The sequence below is a fragment of the Pteropus medius genome, unplaced genomic scaffold (assembly GCF_902729225.1).
Source record: "Pteropus medius unplaced genomic scaffold, Ma_sr-lr_union100, whole genome shotgun sequence".
Lineage (NCBI taxonomy): Eukaryota > Metazoa > Chordata > Mammalia > Chiroptera > Pteropodidae > Pteropus > Pteropus medius.
Genome location: NW_024340701.1, coordinates 8698098 through 8718858, shown reverse-complemented (window position 1 = coordinate 8718858; position 20761 = coordinate 8698098). Strand labels below are relative to the sequence as shown.

Genomic DNA, 20761 nt, shown 5'->3' with positions numbered 1-20761 from the left:
GTTCATATCAAGTGTAATAATCTATAAAACTTCTGTGAAAAATATCCAAATAGGCTCTTTTTTCTCTCTCTCTCTCAGACTAAATTAAAGCATCCATACTATCCTTGCATGGCAAAAGTGAGCTTACAGCTGGCCATTCAGTTTCTTTTTCAAACTTATTTACGGACAAAGAAAAAACTCAGGTAAGAAGTGATATATTTTGATCGTTGTGGCAAAAAGCATTGATTAATTCAGTTAAAGTTGACTTTAAAATTCAGCTTTTCAAAACATTGTGTTAGGCAATTGGAGGCAACTACCTTGTATGCTCAAAATGATTAAGACATGGCTCCTATCCTTAAGGAATTTCTAATCCAGTAGTAAAGCAGTAACTGTGAGGCAAGGCATAAATGCTGTCTATCTTTGGAAGTTAGGCAAAATCATATCCAGATATGGGGATTCAGTAGGCATTAAAGACATTGATGTTTTCAGAGGATTTTGAAAAGCAAAAGTAGAGAAACAGGTATTATTCTAGGTGGAAGGAGAAAACCTGAATAATGGACAAGACTTGTCTAAGAAACCATAAATGACTAGTGTTTTCCTCATATGTATTTAAGGAATTCATTTGAGGTGAGACCAAATGTTGGGTTTGATGAGCTCATTGAGTGCCCTCAGTGCCAAAGAAGGGAGTTTGTGCTTTTTTCAGTGGGAGATCGTGTAAGGTTTTTGAACAGGGGGCAGTATGTTCAGTGTGATGCTGTAGAAACTCTCTACTTTGATTGTATGTTATTCCTCATTGGTTTTTATCCTCAGCACCCGGTAAGATGCTTGACACATTATAGATGGTGAGAGATGAAAACCTCAAGTTTATGAAGAATAGAGATGTGTACAGTAGTGATTATTTCAGTTTCGTTCTGTCTTTAGCGTCATTGAATGCTGTAAGTACCAGCTGGATTGTTACTAAAGAAATAAGAAAGAATTATAGTTAAATATCTTTCAACTAAAGCATTCAGTGACCACACTGAACATACTGCCCCCTGTTCAAAAACCTTACACGATCTCCCACTGAAAAAAGCACAAACTCCCTTCTTTGGCACTGAGGGCACTCAATGAGCTCATCAAACCCAACATTTGGTCTCACCTCAAATGAATTCCTTAAATACATATGAGGAAAACACTAGTCATTTATGGTTTCTTAGACAAGTCTTGTCCATTATTCAGGTTTTCTCCTTCCACCTAGAATAATACCTGTTTCTCTACTTTTGCTTTTCAAGTTTTATAGGCTCTCAGTAGATAGTTGTTCTGTAAATAAGTGAGTGAAAGATGAAGATAATTGTGCATTGGTTTGTGGGAGCGAGGCTTAGGGTGAGGAGACCAGTTACAGTTAGGAGACCATGAAAGTTCTTTGTTTTTTCTCTCCTGCTAGCACAGGGAGTTTCCCCAAGTGTGGAGAGGTTTTTGGAAAGATTTTGCAATTACAGAACTCTTGAGATGAAAACAAATATAATGACATTTCATTTTTATGTTTAATAATCAAATAGACATTAAATGATATCAGTCTTTATTAATTGATTGATAAAGAGAAATAATATGTTCCTTGTAATATCTGGCATAAGAGTGACTAAGAAAATATTTGGTTACTCTCATTTGTGAAATTTGTTCAAGCTGTCTACACATAGCACCCTATTTTAATTTTGTCTATATTTACCATTTTGGGGCATGAGGGACTGGAGAGGAGTGGCATAAAGTCATGGATAGTATAGTCATTACATCTTTTTTTCTGTCCAAGTATTTTTATTCCATAAAATAGAATATTAATGATTATAACAAAGTATAAAAGTGTTGAAAGTAGGCATTCTTAATGTAAATTAAGCAAAACAAAATGTTCAGGTGTTTTTACAATTGAAGTTTTTTGAAGGAGATGCAGAAGATAAAAAAGTCTAAGACAAGTTTGTTCACACATTTTTTTTCTTTTGGGTACAGGGAGATGAGTCATACAGGTACCACAGATATCAAAGAATGCAAAGCACTGGCTTCTGGGGTTCATGGAGCCATGTTAGTTAGTAGTCACTGAGTATTTAACTTACCTTCCACCCGCCAAAAAATTTTTTCTTTAATTTTTAAGATGGAGTGACACTCCATGGGGTTATTTTCTGGGGCCATACTCCTAACATTACTTTCTTTGCTTTTCTTAAAGGGTCGACACTGAAGAATGGATTGCCACTATTGAAGCATTACTTTCAAAAAGTTTTGATGCTTGTCAGTGGCTAGTTGAATATTTTATTAGTTCTGAAGGACGAGAATTGATAAAGTAAGTGTCAAGATCTTTTAATTAAAAGAAATTTCGGTATCTTCCAGTGATTGATTCAGAGCTGAAGTTTCTTGTAGCTCTGTTTATTTCAACTTGAAATGATTTTTCTTATTGGAATCAATTTTAAACTTTCTTCATTGATGAAGCAATGAGGAAATTATTCAGATCACTCCAAAATCATTCTTTCCAAACTATCTTGTTATACTAGACTCAGAGAAGTAAGTGTTCAGTGAAAGTAAAGAGAGCACGTGTGCAAATAACCAAGTGCTCACAGGCAAGCGTGTCCTGAAACCCTGTGGCTCAGGGGATTCCAAAATATAAGTCCTTTCCTTCAGGGACTCAGTCTGGTGGCAAGGTAAAGAGGTCAACAATCCTAGGTTACGACATATAATACCACAATATTCTCTCACTGTGTTTGGTTTCTGGCTGAAGTATTTTCAAAGATCCGATAGTATTTTATCTACAACAGTATATTTCCTTTGTACCTATAATTAAAAAATAATTTTCTTTTTAGGATTAAAATTCAAGCTATTCCAATCACTGTGAATGTTTGCATCTTATTCCTAATCATTCTGTTATCCTCAGCACTCATATGGGGGACCCAGTGAGCACGTTGATCTCTCGGTGGCCAGATCTTTTAACCCCAGTGGGCTCTTCCTTCTCTCTGCCTCAGTTGTACCTTCTTACTTTTCACACCCGGCAGGCCAGCTCACCCCAGTTCTAGCTAGTGACTTTGCCTCAGACGTCACTGAGAAAGTAGGATTAACAGATGAGCACAGATGAGCAGTCCCCCACCCCCTGTCACAAGTTCCACACTACCAGAGTATGTTACATCTTATCTTCTCCATTCTTCTTTTTTTTTTCCCCTGGAGGAAGTGTCCTTTCTCCTCTCAAAAATGAGTCTGTCTACATGAGCAAACCTTTTCAAGGAAGTTGACCCTTTAATTATCAGCTCTTATTCCTGCATGTTTACCTTCCAGAATTTTCTACTGGGTCACTTCTGTCAGCAACCAGATATGCTCTGGTACCTCTCAACTTAAAACAGACTGTAGGGAATTCAGAAATGCAAGTTCCTTTCCACAGGGAGATTATAGTCTGGTGGCAACTTAGAAATCTAATCAAAGTTCTTGACCCCACATCCCCTTCATCTCTAGGTCTGAGCTTTAGACATTTAGCCTGCTTGATATGTCCACCTCTCCTTCCTCCAGTCTACCTCATAGAACAACAGAAGTATTCTTTTTTTAAAAAAATTAGATTATGTTACTTTTCTGCTTAAAAATTCTTCAGTGGATACCTATTGTACTCATAAAATCCAAAACCCTTACCATAACCTACAAGAGCTTACCTGAATATGGTCTTCGTCTCTCCTTCTACTTTACCTTGTTTCACTTTCCTGCACGCTTATCATTCACTGGCTTGTCGATTCCTTGAATACACTAAACTTTTTTCCTGCCTAAAAACCCTTGAGCCTGATATTCCCTCTATCTGGAACATTCTCCCTTCCACTCTTTGCATAATAAGCTCCTTCTTATTCTTCAGACGTCAGAAAGGGTGGTCAGCCCCAATCACCCAGTCTGTAAAAGGTCTGCCCTGTTAGTCTGCTCTGTTGTTTTGCCCATCTCCCCCACTAAACTTAAGCTTTTTGAAGGTAAAAGCTATATTTTGTTCCCTACTGTACACAAAAAGCTTGGCAAATAGAAAGTACTTAAATATTTGTGCATGCATACATGCATGCAGTTCATAAAAAGAAAACAAACATTGCTTTGAGGTGGTATATACATGTCCCTTTAGAGGTAACCTTTTACCAGCTTATTTCCAAAATATCTTCCCATTAGAAGGACTCTTGAGTACTGCGTTAGACAGTAGAATGTCACAGAACATCATCCATTCGGAAGAAACATGGCAAATATTTAATTCATTGTTTATAGCCAAATTTCCAAACAGGCTTGCTTTTAAATATCTTCAGAGAAAGTGAGTAACTCCTTTGGTATTATGTTTTGGAATTAGAATTCCTTATGGTAAGGAATCCCAGTGAATTACCTAATCTGAATTTTTCCTACTAGAGTTTAATATATTTTGTCTCTTTCTTTATATAGCCCAATCACGCATCACTATCAATTGCTATGATTTTATATTTTTGAAGAATTCTCCTTTCTCTACTTATTTCTTTAGAACTTTAAAGATAACTTAAGTCATCATTGTTACAACTAAATAAATATATACGGTAGTAATATTTTAGTAACTGTAAATGTGAAGAGGGTGTTTACTCTTAGATCAGGCCCTCAGTGTCATCCTTTTTTTTTTTTGGCAATTTATAAATAGAATTATAATTATGAAAATTTAAATTAGTAAATGTTGCTTGTAAATTGATCTAAAATTAAAACTAAATTTCGGACATTATATGTCACTATAAAATTTTCATGTATCTTTTAACAGGCAAAGTTTTTTTAAAAAATAGCGTTAAGTACCATTATCACACTAAACAAAAATATTAAGAATTCCTTTATATTATCCTATACTCAGTCCATGTTCAGATTTCCCCAAATGTCTCGAAAGTTTATTTTACCATTGAGTCTGTACAAATCAGGATTTAAAACAAACTCCATACATTGTATTTGGTTTATGTGTCTCTTAAGATTCCTTAATCTGTAATTGTTCCTTTTCCCTACCATCTCCTTTTTTGGAATCTTAGTGGATTTGAACAGAGCCTTATCTGTCTGGTTCAGATTAGGAAGCTAATACATAGCATTCACAGTGACATGGAATGAGCAGAAGTGAAGCAACCTCAGATAACTCCACTTTCATTTTCCTATTGGGAGAGAGGGCGGGGTTATCTGCATACTCTAGGAGGAAATGGAAATTTGAAGTACGGTTTCTATTTAATGAGTATTGCTATCGTACCATCATAAATCCAACCATCATAAGTCAGAGACCATCTTTATTAGAAAAGATAGATTTTTCACTTGGTTCGTTATACTACGGGTTTTCACATCAAAGTGAGCGTATGAAGCAGAGAAAGAAAAGCTGACCATGGCAAGGCATGCGGTTACCTAGTTGCTCTCAAGTAGTTACCACCACCACCCGGCCCCAGAGAGCACATGTTTCTGCCTGACCATGCTCTCCACCACGTTGAGGCTGCCTCATCTGCACACTGGTTGTGTAAGGGATTAAATTAGATAATGCATTTTCAGTACATAGTGTAGTAACATTAGAAATGCCAGATGTTATGGAAATGCCTAATAAATCTTAACTTCTGTAACCATCATCCTCATAGAAGAAAGGAAGATAGCAGGACCTTTTCAGCCTCAGACACTTCAAGGAGAACTAAGTAATAAGTAAGGGTTAAAGAAGGCAGAGAAAAGTAAATGGATGGAAATATAGGTGCACAAGGGGCTTAGGAGGTATGCTATCTTGACTCAGAACTTTATCTTATTCTGAGAAATTGAAGGGATGCTAGGGAGAACTGTCCTTGAGTAAACAGAATTTATAAAACTTTGAGTTCTTTGCTTTCATATCTTTTTAAGTCCAAATTTATATTTATACAGATATTCATTTTAGGAGAAGAGAGGAAGAAGAAAGGGAAAACTTCACTTTTCAGTGTCCTGGGGTCTTGTTTTCCTGTTTGGCCTTCCTCATTCATGGTGGCCTGCGAGGAGGGCTAAAACTCTCAGAAGGCTTGAACTAACATCTTGGAGTAATCTTGTTTCTTGGGTAAAAGTTGGGACCCACGTTGGTAAGGTTGGCTTAAATCTGTCTCACTTCTTACACCACGCTTCTCTTTATTTTAGGATATTCTTGTTGGAGTGCAGTGTGAGAGAAGTACGAGTTGCTGTGGCCACCATTCTGGAGAAAACCCTAGACAGTGCCTTGTTTTATCAGGATAAGGTCAGTCTCATTTTTAAATTTGTATTTATACCTTCTGTTTTTACCAAACATTTTAAATTGCACATAATAAGAAAGAGAGCCTAGGACTGGAATTAGTAATTTTGCCACATAAAATGCATCTTCTGTGAACCGACTTTCTGATGAATGCCAGGGTAGAAGGCATTCTGACTTTTCCTCTTCATATTCCAGAAACCAAGGTAGGCCAGGAATTGAGGTCTGCTTTGGTCTACTTCAGGATTCTCTCTCTAGAACTTTCCCTTTTCAAAGTCTTCTCAAGAGTTTGTAATAAGTCTCTCTGAACTGAGACTCACCTGAGTCTAAAGTCTCTAATCTAGACCTAGAGACATTTCGAGCCACTCTTGGCTTTGTCTCTCCTCATAAGCTGTTTTTATGACCTGAAATTGGCAACCTGCAATTGACAACCATACCCACCAGTGTCATTCATCCAAGCGTATTGGCCAAAATAGTTTCTTCATTGGTCTGCATTATTTAGTAACCTGTTTCTGCTTCTCTGAATTTATTCTTCCTAACCCTATTTTCTCTAACATATTTTCTAGGTCACAGTTCCACACATGCCAAAACAAACCATGGTATTTATTACCATCCTCCATCCCCAAAGGTCTTAAGATTTAGGGAAATAAGTGACATATCTTGTAAGACTGATTATTCAACCTGTTACTAAGTGCTAGAAAATACAGCCGTTATTTCCCAAGTTTGCTGTTTTAAACAGCTGACACTACATGGAAAACTTTGAAAAATGTTATTTTCAGAGCTAATTCGCTCCATATAAACATTGGCTGGAAGCAGTGTGTCTCAATGAACTAAATGCAAATTCTAGGAATTGCTACTTCAGATTCAGTTGTTGACTTTGCTATGCAACCTTGAGCAAGTCCTTTAAAGGGGATGTTTAATCCAGATATAGTGTCTGGCAACTGAGCACTTCATTCCCTCATCACTGCCTGACCCAGGGTGCTTTGTTAGACCCGACAACCCTCACGGTGCACTGCTCAGTCCAGAATGAACCAGGAAGTCGAATATGCCCCTAAGGAAGGACCTAGAAGAAAACTGCCTCTCAATTCCAGGAATCTTAAGAAAATTGAGGTTTACTCTAAGGCAGTGGTTTTCAGTCAGCTTAAACAGCAGAACCATTTTCCAAACAAAACCTTACTTGAATGCAGAAAATATAGATCATTGGGAGCTGCTTGGGACAGTTTGGATACCATTGCTCTGAAATACGCCTGTGGAAGTTTTCTAAGATGTTTAACATAAGGACCTTCTCATTCTCTTTTCTCCCATTTACCAACCAAGGCAAAAGATAAAGGCAGAATTAGTGCAGCCTCCATAGAGATGGGGTCTGGCTGTACCGTTTCACCCCACCAACCTCTAAAGGACTGCAGGTGGTAGCAAGGGAAGGGAGTAATGGAGGACATAAGCATGGAAGCCATTTGCCTCAGTAAATTCTATGTGATATCCAGCTGATGTATTTTATGTTCATTTTTTCCCCAATAATGGAAATGGTGCCTCTTGCCACCCACTTTGTATTGTAAAGTACTTTGAAAATGAAGTGCTATATAAATACTAGATTTTACTGTATTTATAATGGGTGCAACAAGATGAATGGGAGTATTTTAAAAGTCTATGAACAACATCTTTGGAGGAAATAAAGGAAAAAGAGTAGTAAGCCTGGTCTTAATTCTCAGATCACAGATGAATTTCTAGGGAGTTGTCCAAAATAGTTGGGGTGGGAGGGAAAGAAGAAGCAATGCAATAACCAAAATGGTTTCTAAACAAATAAAATGTTTTTCAAAGCTTTCCATGAGGCGTCAGCGGGCTTTCAAGTAAGTTCACAGTTGAGTCGATATTGCCGTTGTCATTCTGTCAGGCTGTTGCTCTCCATTTGCTCCATTGGCTTGATTTCTAGCCCCTATGCCTGTGTCTGTGTTTTTTATTCTTTGCATCTGTGATTATGTGAAGAATTAGCATAGTGGAGGGAGGGATTCAGAAATATATTTCCTCTAACCCCCAACCCCGCCGCCCTTTTTTGAGAGACAGAGAGAAACTGGTTCTGCAGGAAATGTGCACATTAGGTGGTGGAATCATGCTCTTGACTCTGAAGTCTAGAAAACAAATCTAGGGTTTTCTTTTAATTATTCCTACAGTACTATTCTTCCCCAGAAAGGTAAATTTGATCATTCTATTTTTGCTCTCCAAAGCATAAATCCATCTGAATCTGAGACTGGATTGTATCAACCAGACTTTCCTTTTGTTCTTAAGGTGATTTACTTCAAATAATCCTGTTACAAATATCTGTCTTACATTTTTTTCTTTATGTAATTTCATCTTTCCTCTAACCAGTTAAAAAGCCTTCACCAGTTACTGGAGGTACTACTTGCTCTGTTGGATAAAGATGTCCCAGAAAATTGTAAAAACTGTGCTCAGTACTTTTTCCTGTTCAACACGTTTGTACAAAAGGTAAATGATTTTTTTAATGTCTTTTTCCTAATAGTGTAGATTTGTAGTTTAAAGGAATTTTGAACATAGAACAAATTTAGACCAGTTAGTATAGGGTCTGTGTGATACGGTTTTATGACTGTTTCTTCTTAAAAACCCTTAATTCATGGACTATATTACTTGCAAGAATTTGGATCCAGGTAGATGTAGTTACTCATTGATAGCAGAAGTCTGCCTTAAAATAGTGTCTAATTACATGTTTCATAACCATTGTAATATAATGCAAGGCTGTTAGAACTTGAGTTTTTTTAATTAAAATTTTAACAAGTACTTTCTATATGTAAATTATAGCGTTTAAAAACATACCAACTCCTTAAAACTTCTCATTTAACTGTTTTTAAAACTAATTTTTGTCTGGATAGGAATATAATTTGTCATTCTCAATATCTTGTGACAGCAAGGTATTAGGGCAGGAGACCTTCTTCTGAGGCATTCAGCTCTGCGACACATGATCAGCTTTCTCCTAGGAGCCAATCGGCAAAACAATCAGGTAATGCCTACTTTTATAGCCCAGTGAATGGCCATGGTTTTTGTAGCCACTTTGTTTCTCTGTAGGTGATAAATATCTTTAATTTCATAAGAGTCTAAGAGTCCAGAAACTAGAACTATGTAGACTTTAAATTTCTTTATAGTTTAATTATTTTTACAGATTTCTCATAGAATTCCTAGTAATAACCCACAGAAATAACTAACTATAGTATCAGTCAAAATGCGAAGTGTCATAGGAGGAAAGATGGGTTCTGACAGGAAGATGGATTTGAAAACCTATAAGGAATAGTGGCATTGGGTATCCCACTTGCTCTCTCAGACTGTGAGCAAGGCTGTTGCTTCTGGGGTGCTGATAACAAGGCCAGATTTCAAATGGGGAATTGTACTGTTATGCACTGAAAGGTATTGCTGCAGATATACTACCACTAATATTCAGGAAATGAAAGAGAAGTTGTTTTCTAATAATAATAGGATTAGATATATGTGAAAATGATTCTCCTGTCTGAAGTTTCTATGTTGGTGTGTTTCCCCCCTCCATTATATTTCTTTTGTTTGATACATTTAAAATACACAAAATGTGAATATGCAGTAATGATAAATACTATATGGAGTGCCTGTTATGTGCCAGACACAACTGGTCACTTTATATGCTATACCTCTTATACTCACAATTCAGTAAAATAGGCAGTTTCATCCCCATCTCAGACAGGATTTACAACACAGAGAAGTTAAGTCACTTATTCAAGGACACAAAGCTAAAATGTTGTGGAGCTGGGATTCAGACCCAGCTCTGGTTTCTCCTGAAAGTAATGCATTGCATAGGAAAGGTTTCTTTCCATTATTAGGGGAGACAGATTTGATGCTTAGGCCTCCTCTCAGCTTCCTATCTACCACTGTGCCACTTGGGCTTTTTGGTATTAAAAAACAAGTGCTGACATCATAGCCTGCTCTGTGTAAGGATATTATGTAGAGATTTATAATATCTATTTTTCGATTCAGGCTCTTCCACATCCGTTGATGATGGTGACTGATTTAAATTCGCTGTAATTCAGCTTCACATTTAATCAATATTGTTTTACATTTATGGAGCATGTAGCAGTGAAAACATGTTCACTTTTAAGGTTTCATTTGGTCCTCACAACCACAAAGTGAGCAGAACAGTTAGGTTATTATCTCTGCCATTATGCAAAGAGGCCGGGCACGTGTTACGGTAAGAACTTACGTCCACAGAGCACAGCGAGTAGCAGAGCAGGGCCAGGCCTCCAGATCACCAGCCTCCTGAGTGCTCCCCATCACACTGAGGTACAGGAAAGCATATGAATGGATTTGTTTTAGAATATGAGTTAATATGTCTAAGGGGAAAAACACTCATGCTAGCTTAAAACCTGTGACTTTTCATACTTTGACCTCTTTTACTATCAAACATTGAGAAGTAATTGTGGCCCAAAGATATCATAATCAACACATCCTTTCCCACCCTCTTTTTGTTATTTCTGACTAAAACACCAACATCCGCTTTGTGTTCTTTGACAGCAGATACGTCGATGGAGTTCCGCACAAGCACGAGAATTTGGGAATCTTCACAACACAGTGGCATTACTCGTTTTGCATTCAGATGTCTCTTCCCAAAGGAATGTTGGTAAGCTTTCATGTATCTTTAATATGTCAGAAAACCGAAGAGATACTGAATTTGTCAATAATGCATGGAAAGTAATGTTAGCAATTAAAAGGACATCACTTGTTTCTCATTTGGCTATTTGATATTTGAGGAACATGCAAAATTTTTCTTTTTAGTTCATGTTAAACTTGTATTACTGGTTTGTTTCAATGAAAGTCATTCATTTACTTGGGAGAGGTGTGTAAATATTAAAAGACCTGTAGGATTAAAGGCTAATTTGGACTTCTTTCATTACCCTAATTGACACACCTGATCTAGCCAAGGTCTGGCTTGGAGTCTCCTAGTTGTGTGACCTTGACCAAGCCACCTGACCCTTATGATCCTTAGTATAAAATGGAAATATTTTTAAAAACCCAGGTATACTGAGGATTAATGAGAAAATGTTAAAGTACTTTGTCAAAACAAAGGGGGTATAAATTCAGATGTAAATTAAATCATTGAAATGTATTTGAATATAAGATGTAGTTGGTAACATTTTCTATTTTGTCATCAAGAACCAATAGTTCAGTCTTCATTTAATATAATAGACACAAATTGCCCTATATGGTTTTTCACTTGTATTTGTACCATGTTTTTATACTGTTCTTAGGCTTAGTCATGACAGCACCAACAATTGCAATAATACTACAACAAACAGTATTGTTTTCTGTGTTCTTTGCCTTTCCATGGTACTTTAAGTTTATTCATTGTGTTTATAATCCCCTCAGCAAACCTATGAGAGTGATGATATTCCCTTCTATAAATGAGGAAACTAAGATACAGAGACATTTAGTAACTTCCACAAGTCTTACAGCTAGTAAATGGCATAGCAACCAGTATGTGAATGCAAGCCTCTGACCCAGATGCTGTAGTAGAGTTTTTAGTGTTGTCTGACCTGTGAGATCTGAACATAAGAAACTAGATAAAAATCACAGTGCATCACTCTAATCTTGAAATCTTCATTGACTTTCTAAAGGAACATTGGGGGAGCGCTCAGATGGTTATGGGATAAGAATTTGCTTCCTAAATCTTGAGTCATTAATCAAAAAAGACCAAGCTACCTAATTCATGGGTTCAGACAGGTTTGTAAAAGAAAATTACAGTGTGAGTCTTTGTTTTCTAGTAAATGAGATAACCCTATCTATATGAGTTGATTCTGCTTAGCATAGGTGGTGTTGGCCATTATTTGAGAATAGTTGTTTGAGGAACAAAAGTATCTTGCCCCATGTCTCTTCAGAGTCATGTTGAACATTTTTTTGTCATATACAATTTATACTTTTACTTCTTTGAAATACTGTCTTGGGTGGGGATCGCTAGGAATCTAGAAATTTTAGTAGTCGAACCTACAACTTAGGCAGAAATGGAAAGAAATAGGTAAACATTTACTCCTGTACATGTCTGGCTTCCCCACTAGACTGTGGCAGAACAAGTTGTAAGTACTCAGCAGTTGTGTGTGTGAATCTTGAGAGAATCACTTTACCTGTAGATGTCTATTTCATAATATAACATCAAGCGAGACAGGTTTTGTTTCTTTGGTCTCCTAAAGCTCCCGGGATATTTAAACAACGGCCACCTATTAGCATTGCTCCCTCAAGCCCTTTGCTGCCTCTCCATGAGGAAGTAGAAGCCTTGCTGTTCTTGTCCGAAGGGAAACCGTACCTATTAGAGGTATGTACTTGTTCCATTTTTTCATTTCTCCCATTTGAAGAAAAACACCTTTCATTATTAGTTATATTTTGCATGTTATTCTGATGAAGAGGAGTATTGTTTAGAAAAGAAATGATTCTTACAAATTAATTTTTCTCCCTGTGTATATGTCAGAAAGAATCAGTTGAAGAGAATATTAGTCTTCCCTGCAACCAAGAATTGGACCTCCAGGTCCAGCCCAGCTAATTACCCCTCTAGGTCCCAGTAGGAAAATGGCACCTCACCAATCACAATTAACTCAGTTTATTATCAGAGGGTTTTGTTCCCAATCTCTTTTGCGTGTCCCTGGTCCTGGAATACTACACCTCTGAAGCACACATGTTTTTACACCTCAGAAGCATAGAAGTGGGCATCTCACAGCCTCTCTTGTGGCACATGCTGTCTGGCCTATTTGCAGTCCAGGTCGCTCCCCACCCACCCAGAGCTACTCCTTTTGGAGAATTTAATCTTCTGACCCTTTCGTAACTTGACCTACACGTATGTGAATCTATGAACAGTATATCCCACTGTTTTTTTAACTGCATCAACAGTGCTGTGCTATACATATCCTTTTTTAAGCTTTCCATTTTGTGTTTTTTGGATCTATCAGTAATTATTTTAACAGGGGAGCATTTACCTTTGAAAATCTGATGAAAGTGACTCCCGAGAAAAAGGTGCACATTTGAACAAAATCATGTTAAATTTCCAACAGACCTAGATGCCCTGAAGTCTATCCTTGGACATATAGCAGTTAAGAAACCCTATTTTGAGGCAATGTTGATGGTATTAAATCTAAGTAAATTTCAGTTAAAGCCAGAAATTATCTGTCGACAATTAACTGACTTGAGAAACGCTTACTCCTTTATACCCTCCCACTAGGTAATGTTTGCTTTGCGGGAGCTGACGGGCTCACTCTTGGCACTCATTGAGATGGTGGTGTACTGCTGCTTCTGTAACGAACGTTTTTCCTTCACTATGCTGCATTTCATTAAGGTAGGACCTCAGTTAAACCTGAGAGCCTGATAGCCTTGAGACTCTAGGAAAGCAATCCTTTGCTCCCAATTAATATGCTTCTTTTAATAACCTTATGTTTTTCCTAATCATAAAAGTAATGTAGGCTTATTTTTCTTAAAAGAAATGAGTAAAGAAAGAGCTCAAACTCCCATCATTCATTGATAATCACCATGAATATCTCTGTTTCCTTTTTACTTTCTATGCATGTATTTTAACATAATTAGGATTTTATTATCTTTATGATTTTGTCCTTTTTTTACTTGACATTATAAGTATTTCCCATTTCATTAAAAGTTATCTGCGAGGGTAACATTTCATCGTCTCATGTACCATGTTTACCTAACCATTCCTTTCGTGGTGATGCACATTTGCATTTGGTTAATTTTTGCTATTAAGAATAATATTTTCTAGCTAATAATGCTGTGGTCACCATTATTGTATAAAATGTTTTCCAATTGTAGACTATCCCTCTCCCCAGGCAACATCTTAAAGTCAAAACTAGGTTTTTCTCCCCTTCTGAAATAGTAATATAGTTCATTATGAAGCTCTGATCAATACAGTACTTACTACTACTTATATTGCACTTACTGGATGCCAAGCACTGGTCCAGGCATATCACATATTTAGGTCACTTAATTCTCAAGTAGTCCTATGAGGTAGATACCATTTTACAGTTGAAGAAACTGAGGCACAGACTAATTAACTTGCCCAGGATCACACAACTAGTAAGTGGCAGAGTGGAAATTTGAATGTTGGCAGTCTGGGTCCAGGGCTGTGCTCTTGATCATATTGTTCATTGCCTTCCCAGGGGTTACCAGAAAATCCTTTAAGCCTACACGTACCATTTTTATTCGATTTTAATCTTTAATTTTTAATTACATGGATAATGCATTACTGCATTCTCTTTGTGAAAAATTAAGACATACAAATAAGGCCAAAGTCTTCTTTGACCAACACCAACCAGTCTTGTCCCCTCTCGACCCTACCTCAGGAACCAAAACTGGCAAATTGTGTTGTGTGTCCTCCCAGGCCTCTTTCTGTAAGTTTGCACCATATGTATTAGTTTCTGACCACAGAGTTTCTGCCACAGCCTCTTACCTGCACTAGGATTTGTAATAGTAATACACGTAGTGCTAACAAGTAGCGTGTGATTAATGGATTATGTCTGTAGGCTCTTATTAAAATGTGTTTTGCTCTCAGCCTTTTCTGTACAGACCTGTATCAGAGGGGATTGAGTTTCTCTCCTTACTCTTTAGTAATTATATGACCTCATTTCAATTTCTTCCTCTGCAAAATGGGCAGAAATATGACTTCACAGATTGTGAAGATTCAGTGAGGTGTGGTATGTGAAGGGCTTCCTTAGTACCAGACCTGACACCTGAGAAGTGCAGTGTTGTAATGCAGTGTCTGTTTTAGTTCCCTACCCATAAATGTATAAGATTATTAAAATGCACAAAGCAACGTGAGTTTTCAGAACTTTGCTTTCTTCACTTAGTATGTCTTGGTAGATTTCTCTATTTCATAAGCTGATTTTTCTTATATACTTTACTCATAGCATACTTATCTCAGAGCATTCTCATAGCTATACCAGCATATTCTGGAAAACAAAATAGAATATGTATAAATGAAATATAAATAAAAGTTACTACTTAGTAACTTAAAATTCTTTTCTTTCTGCCTTTGCTCCTCTCTCCTTCCTAATTTCATAGTAAAGTAGCACAGAGTGTTACAGCTGAGAGAACTACAGAGATTGTGTGTTTCAGTCCCTAGATTTAGCGTTTGGGGAAACTGAGGCCCAAAAAGAGGAATTGACTTGCCCAAGATCAGCCAGATAGTGGTAGAAGTAGGGCTTGAATCCAACATTGTAGAATTTCACGTTGACACTCCAACATGGTTTCCACTAAAGACTTAACTGGAATTTTTATGCTTTTAAAAAATATTTCAGAATCAACTAGAAACAGCTCCACCCCATGAGTTAAAGAATACATTTCAACTACTTCATGAGATATTGGTAAGTCATAAATGTTCTGATTCACTTGTATTTAGGTATATATTAGTCAGCATTGTTTATAAATAAAAAGTTGTGTGTCCTTATAGTGTTTTTCCATTCATTTGGTCTACACTTATTGAGTCTTCTTCATATCATTCATTTTTTGTGCATTACTGATTTAGAGGTAAGCAATAATAAACTCCACCTCTTGGGGGCTCACAGTTAAGTGAGAGAGTACACAAGTGCACAGGCAATTGTAGTGCAGAGAGCAGAGGAGCAAAGGATGGCCCTGCTGTGGATAGGAGACTATGCTAAGTACAGATATCCTATTTAAACCTCACAGCAACTGTCAGGTAACTTGCTAGCTCTACAGATAGTTTAAATCTAAGGTACTGTTGATCGGTTGATTGTCAGTGTACACTAAAAATATTTATGAGCCATGAAACTAAAATGTAATTGGCGGTAGGCTGCATCTCAGTTTTGGAAATATAAAAAGCAGAGGGGAAATTTCAGTTATAATCAGTGAAATACAGTATCACATTAGAAACTGGAACTTAGAGGGAGGGAGTGATTTGCCCAAAGCCAGGATCTGAGCCAAGCAACTTGGCCCCTAGCCCATGCTTTCCACCTGGTTTCTCAGTGAACTATAAGTAAGTGGCATGACTGGAAGGAGTGGGAACTGAGTAGGGCTCGGGGAAAGAAGCCCATCCAGATCCTGAAAGATTTCCGGTACCAGTGTATGAGGACTTTTTCCTGTAAGCCAGTTGCTGCACACTGGTGCCAAAGTTCTGTCTACAGGCCTATTTTATTTGGCCCAAATTGTTTTGTAACTTCTGCTATCAGTGCTGGGGAACCATGGAAAGGTTTTAAGCAGGAGAGTTATGTGACCCAATTTATGTCTTAGAAAGATTTTCCTGGCTGTGGTTTTAGAGGATGCACTAAAGAAGGAAACAAGGTTGGAATTAGAAGGCCGTATAGGAGTCTATGGCAGTAGTCTGAGTGTTAAATAACAAGACCTGTACTGAGGAGAGAGAGGGTAGCAGGGGGCAAGGGACAGATCAAGAGGTGTTTTGGAAAGAGAATCAATAGAATTTGGTGACTACTTGTGAGCTGATGAGAGAGACTAGCCCAGAGGCTCCTTAAGGAGAGGGAGGGAGGGTGTAGGTTCCCTTCCGATCCCCACTTTGGCAAAGGGTGGGCTTTTTTTTTTTTTGAGGTCACTCAGGCCCCTGGGAAAAGGGTAGGCTTTTAATAAATACTTTTGAATAAGGAAATATACCATTGATGCCATTAATTAAAAGCCTAGCTTTCCAGTCCCTTACCTCCTTTGGTCCTAGTGATTTTACAGACTTTGGAAGGTTGTTGTTCCTCAGGAGCTGGGCTGCGTATTGTTCACCTGCTCAACAGACCGTCTGATTTACTGCACTGGGCACAGTTGGGTGCCAGGCACTAGAAATATATTGAGAGTAAGGCACAAATCCAGCTTTATGTGGCATGGCATAAACCTCCACATCAACATGTAGAGCCTGTATTATAGCAAAACTTTTACACCTTTTTGGTAAACAAGTTAGACCTCTTATCCTTGGGATCATGAAATATATGTCTTTATAATCCACAGAGAACTGTAGGTGTTGTGAGTAAGAACACATCAAAAGGAAATGAATGGCTCTTCAGATATTACTTAGTAGTTTTTCTTTTTTAGTTTAAAATTTAAGATATTGTTGAGCTATATGACAGTGGCATTATATTTATTTGTATTAGGTTTTGTTAAGTTATAAACTAAATTAATTACTAAAAAAAAAAAAAAAGTACCAGTGGCTATAACATAAGTTCTTTCTTTTCATTTACTAACCTTTGTTTCCTTCCTCTCACAGGTCATTGAAGATCCCATACAAGTAGAGAGAGTCAAATTTGTGTTTGAGACAGAAAATGGATTACTAGGCAAGTATGCCCGGCCTTGTTAGGAAACATCTGTAGCGAATGTGCAGATAGCTGTCGTTTTACGCAGTCCTCCCCAACAGATCTGCCCCCATTCCCTGGCATAGGTTAGTGAGCAGTCGGCAGAAGCCTGGTGAGGGCCATCGGGCTCCCTCATTCTAGTCATGAGAATTAAAACATGAGGACCGAATTGATAGGATACTCTCCTACTTTTAGTCAGTACAGTACAGCTTGTGGTCCCTTTACTGGGTCAGATAAGATTCGAGGTGCTATGATTTTTTTCAACAAGCTAAAGGCCACTTTCCAACATAAGAAATCTCTCATTCTCGCTCATGTAGCCACTGGGGAGGAAAAAACTAAAATCTCAGACTCATGATACCGTCAAGCTCATGAAATGTGATTTTTTTTTTTTTTTTTTTTTGCCTGTGGTATAAACACATCCAAATTTCTATTGTCTACACATAATAGGTTTTTGGCAGAGCTTTCTTTTTCAGAAGGCTAAAGTGGTTTCAGTGAGCAATTTCTTAGAAAAAGTTTAGTTAAAAATACTCTCATCCAGTTCCCACATTCTACCTGTATTTCCACTTAATCTGAGTCATTTTAGATTTTACTATATATTAAGAGAAGATTTAGGACCTCCTTTTATTGCAGAAAAGATGTTGAAGCTAAAAAGTTCTGTAGCTACAACATTCTGGGCTGCCTCCTTAGAACAGTGTACTATCCTCAGAGCAGCACCCAGTCTCTCTGGAACTCATAGATTATACATTTCTCAAGAGCAAGGGCCAGGCATTATTTACCTTTAAATCCTCAAAGCCCAGAACAGGAAATATTTGTTGAACTGAGCTAATAGCATAAATTTCCATTTACCAAACTAAAAGTGTTATAACTGTTCTGTCACTGGCACAGTAGATAGAAAAATTTGGAGGTCTCTGGATGAATTATCAGCCAGTATAAATTTTAGTTCTTTTCAGTTCTCCTAAAAGTCACACCACCACCACGTGTGTTTCTACCTGTTAGAATTTGGGGGATCCTGTAGAGTCAGCACCACCATGCTTTAATTAAGTTCCTTGTCTTCTTATCGAAGTAGTTTGTTGTAAATTCACAGAACAAGAGAGCTGTTATTACTTAGACCCACTTTAAGTTTAATGCTTTATTATTAAAATTTCTTCTTCTCTCCCTTCAGCTCTGATGCACCACAGTAATCATGTGGACAGCAGCCGCTGCTACCAGTGTGTCAAATTTCTTGTAACTCTTGCTCAAAAGTAAGTATTGACTCAAAATGCAGGGAGGAAATGGTGTTTTTTGGTTACAAGTCAAATATGACCAGAAAAAATACCTGCCTTGTTTTAGTACCTAGAGAGTCTGACTCAGTTAGGGCATGCTTGCTTGGATGATATAGAAGCCTATTCACATGATCTCAAAGAGATGTGAAGTGGAAGTATTCAAAGAGTAGCAGATCTTAGGGAATCCAAGAAAACAGGCTAAACCACCAGGCTTTATGCAGGAAGGACAGGAATCAAGGCAGATTTGGGGACCTTAACAGCAAGAATTCATGAACCTTCGCTCAAGGTACCTTTCATTAATGTAACTAAACTGCCAACTCTGTCAGGTTCTAGGTCCCCGCTTTCAGAATAGTCGCTCAAGAGACAAAATCATGTTACAGCTGCTTTATGAACCTAGGCACTGTGCTGAGTACTTTGTCTGTATTCTCATTAATCTGAGCAACAGCTTTATGAGGTTAGGTACTGTTATATAACGTCCCATATCACAGGTCTAATCAGGACCCCGGTACCAGTCCATGGCCTGTTAGGAACCGAGCTACACAGCAAGAAGTGAACGGTGGGCCAGCAAGCGAAGCTTTATCTATATTTGCAGCCACTTCCTAGCACCAGCATCACCGCCTCAACTCCACCTCAGATTATTAAGCATTAGATTCTCATAGGAGCACTGGTTCCTGGTGCCAAAAACATTGGAGATCATTGTTATAAGTGACAGCATAGGCTGATTGACTTCAAGTAGAGGTTTATCCTGTATGGATATACCATATTTTGCTTATCTATTCTTCTCTTGATAGTCACTTGGAAAGCAAAGATTCTCAATGTTAGAAGGAACCTTAGTGGTTTGCTTCTTTAATGCCCCTACTTAGTACATGGACAGACAAAAAATCAGAGTGCCCACATGATAACCCAAGATACTGAGCAGACTACACTGCCATCTCTGAGTCTTGCCTTCTTTATAGCTTACTTTATTCTTCAGATATTTGCTGATTATTAGGCATGAGTATTGCCATCCTCGGACTTGTACTAAAATAAGAATGAGAAATCTGTTGGGCTTAATCTGTTTTTGAATATCCAAGCAGATATAAATGAGAACCCCGCTGAAATAATGCATGAACATAAGTTTTCCAGATGACATAGCATTGTAGACACAGATGGAGATCATCCTACTACAATTGTGGTTCATTAATTAGGCTTGATATTGGCACATGTTATCATAAGTACTGCCTAAGAGTGGCATTTCCAACTATTATTGGGGCCACATAGTATGTCTGATGCCAGCACACACACAGTTCAGATCTCAGTGTTTTTATGTGTACTTCCATATCCCTCACACATCCGTTTTATACACACACTAGTGGCAATATCACCATCTTCAAATATAAAGGATAGCTTTCCGATGAGCAAAAAGAAATGGAAAGAAAGAGGGGCTCTGAGACCATGTTTAAAAATAATATCATTCTTACTCAAATCACAAAAATTAAACTAGTTTGATTCTATCAAGAGATCATTTATTAAATGTACAATTTGTTGGGCTTTTTGATTTTCGATTTTTCTGCTTTGAATTTTACATAAATTAAATGGAAGAGTTAGAGATAGATAAGAGACTTTTCATTACGTATTTACCTTTTACTGCCTTTTGAAATTTAAACATGTGAATGTACCTAAACAAAAAAAAGCAAAAATTCAATATAAAGACAACTGAAATTTAATGAAAGCAGCATTTGTGTTTCAAAATATATAAATAGGTGCTATAGATTAAACAAATATATTTTCAAAGAAAGCGTTTGGTTAATTAAAATCTCCAATCGCCAGGTGTCCTGCTGCTAAAGAGTACTTCAAGGAGAATTCCCACCACTGGAGTTGGGCTGTACAGTGGCTTCAGAAGAAGGTGATTGCATTTTGAACTTTTCCGGCTATAACATAGAAATCAATTGCAGCATGTCTTATTAGGAGAGATCTCTTAAACTTAATTTGAGACCGGCCTCAAAGTATTTTCAGACTTCAGGCTTTTTTTTGGTACAGTT

The 20761-nt window shown here is 37.5% G+C and overlaps 1 protein-coding gene across 1 annotated transcript in view; it reads left to right on the top strand.

Annotated features, from left to right (window-relative positions):
• USP24 (ubiquitin specific peptidase 24) overlaps positions 1–20761 on the top strand; it is a 123151-nt gene that overhangs the window by 96386 nt on the left and 6004 nt on the right. Inside the window, 12 exon segments of the mRNA XM_039887268.1 lie at positions 79–182; positions 2174–2287; positions 6076–6172; positions 8528–8644; positions 9081–9173; positions 10709–10811; positions 12376–12497; positions 13395–13508; positions 15475–15540; positions 17394–17460; positions 18641–18719; positions 20550–20625. Of these exon segments, the coding sequence (XP_039743202.1) occupies positions 79–182; positions 2174–2287; positions 6076–6172; positions 8528–8644; positions 9081–9173; positions 10709–10811; positions 12376–12497; positions 13395–13508; positions 15475–15540; positions 17394–17460; positions 18641–18719; positions 20550–20625 (1152 nt within the window).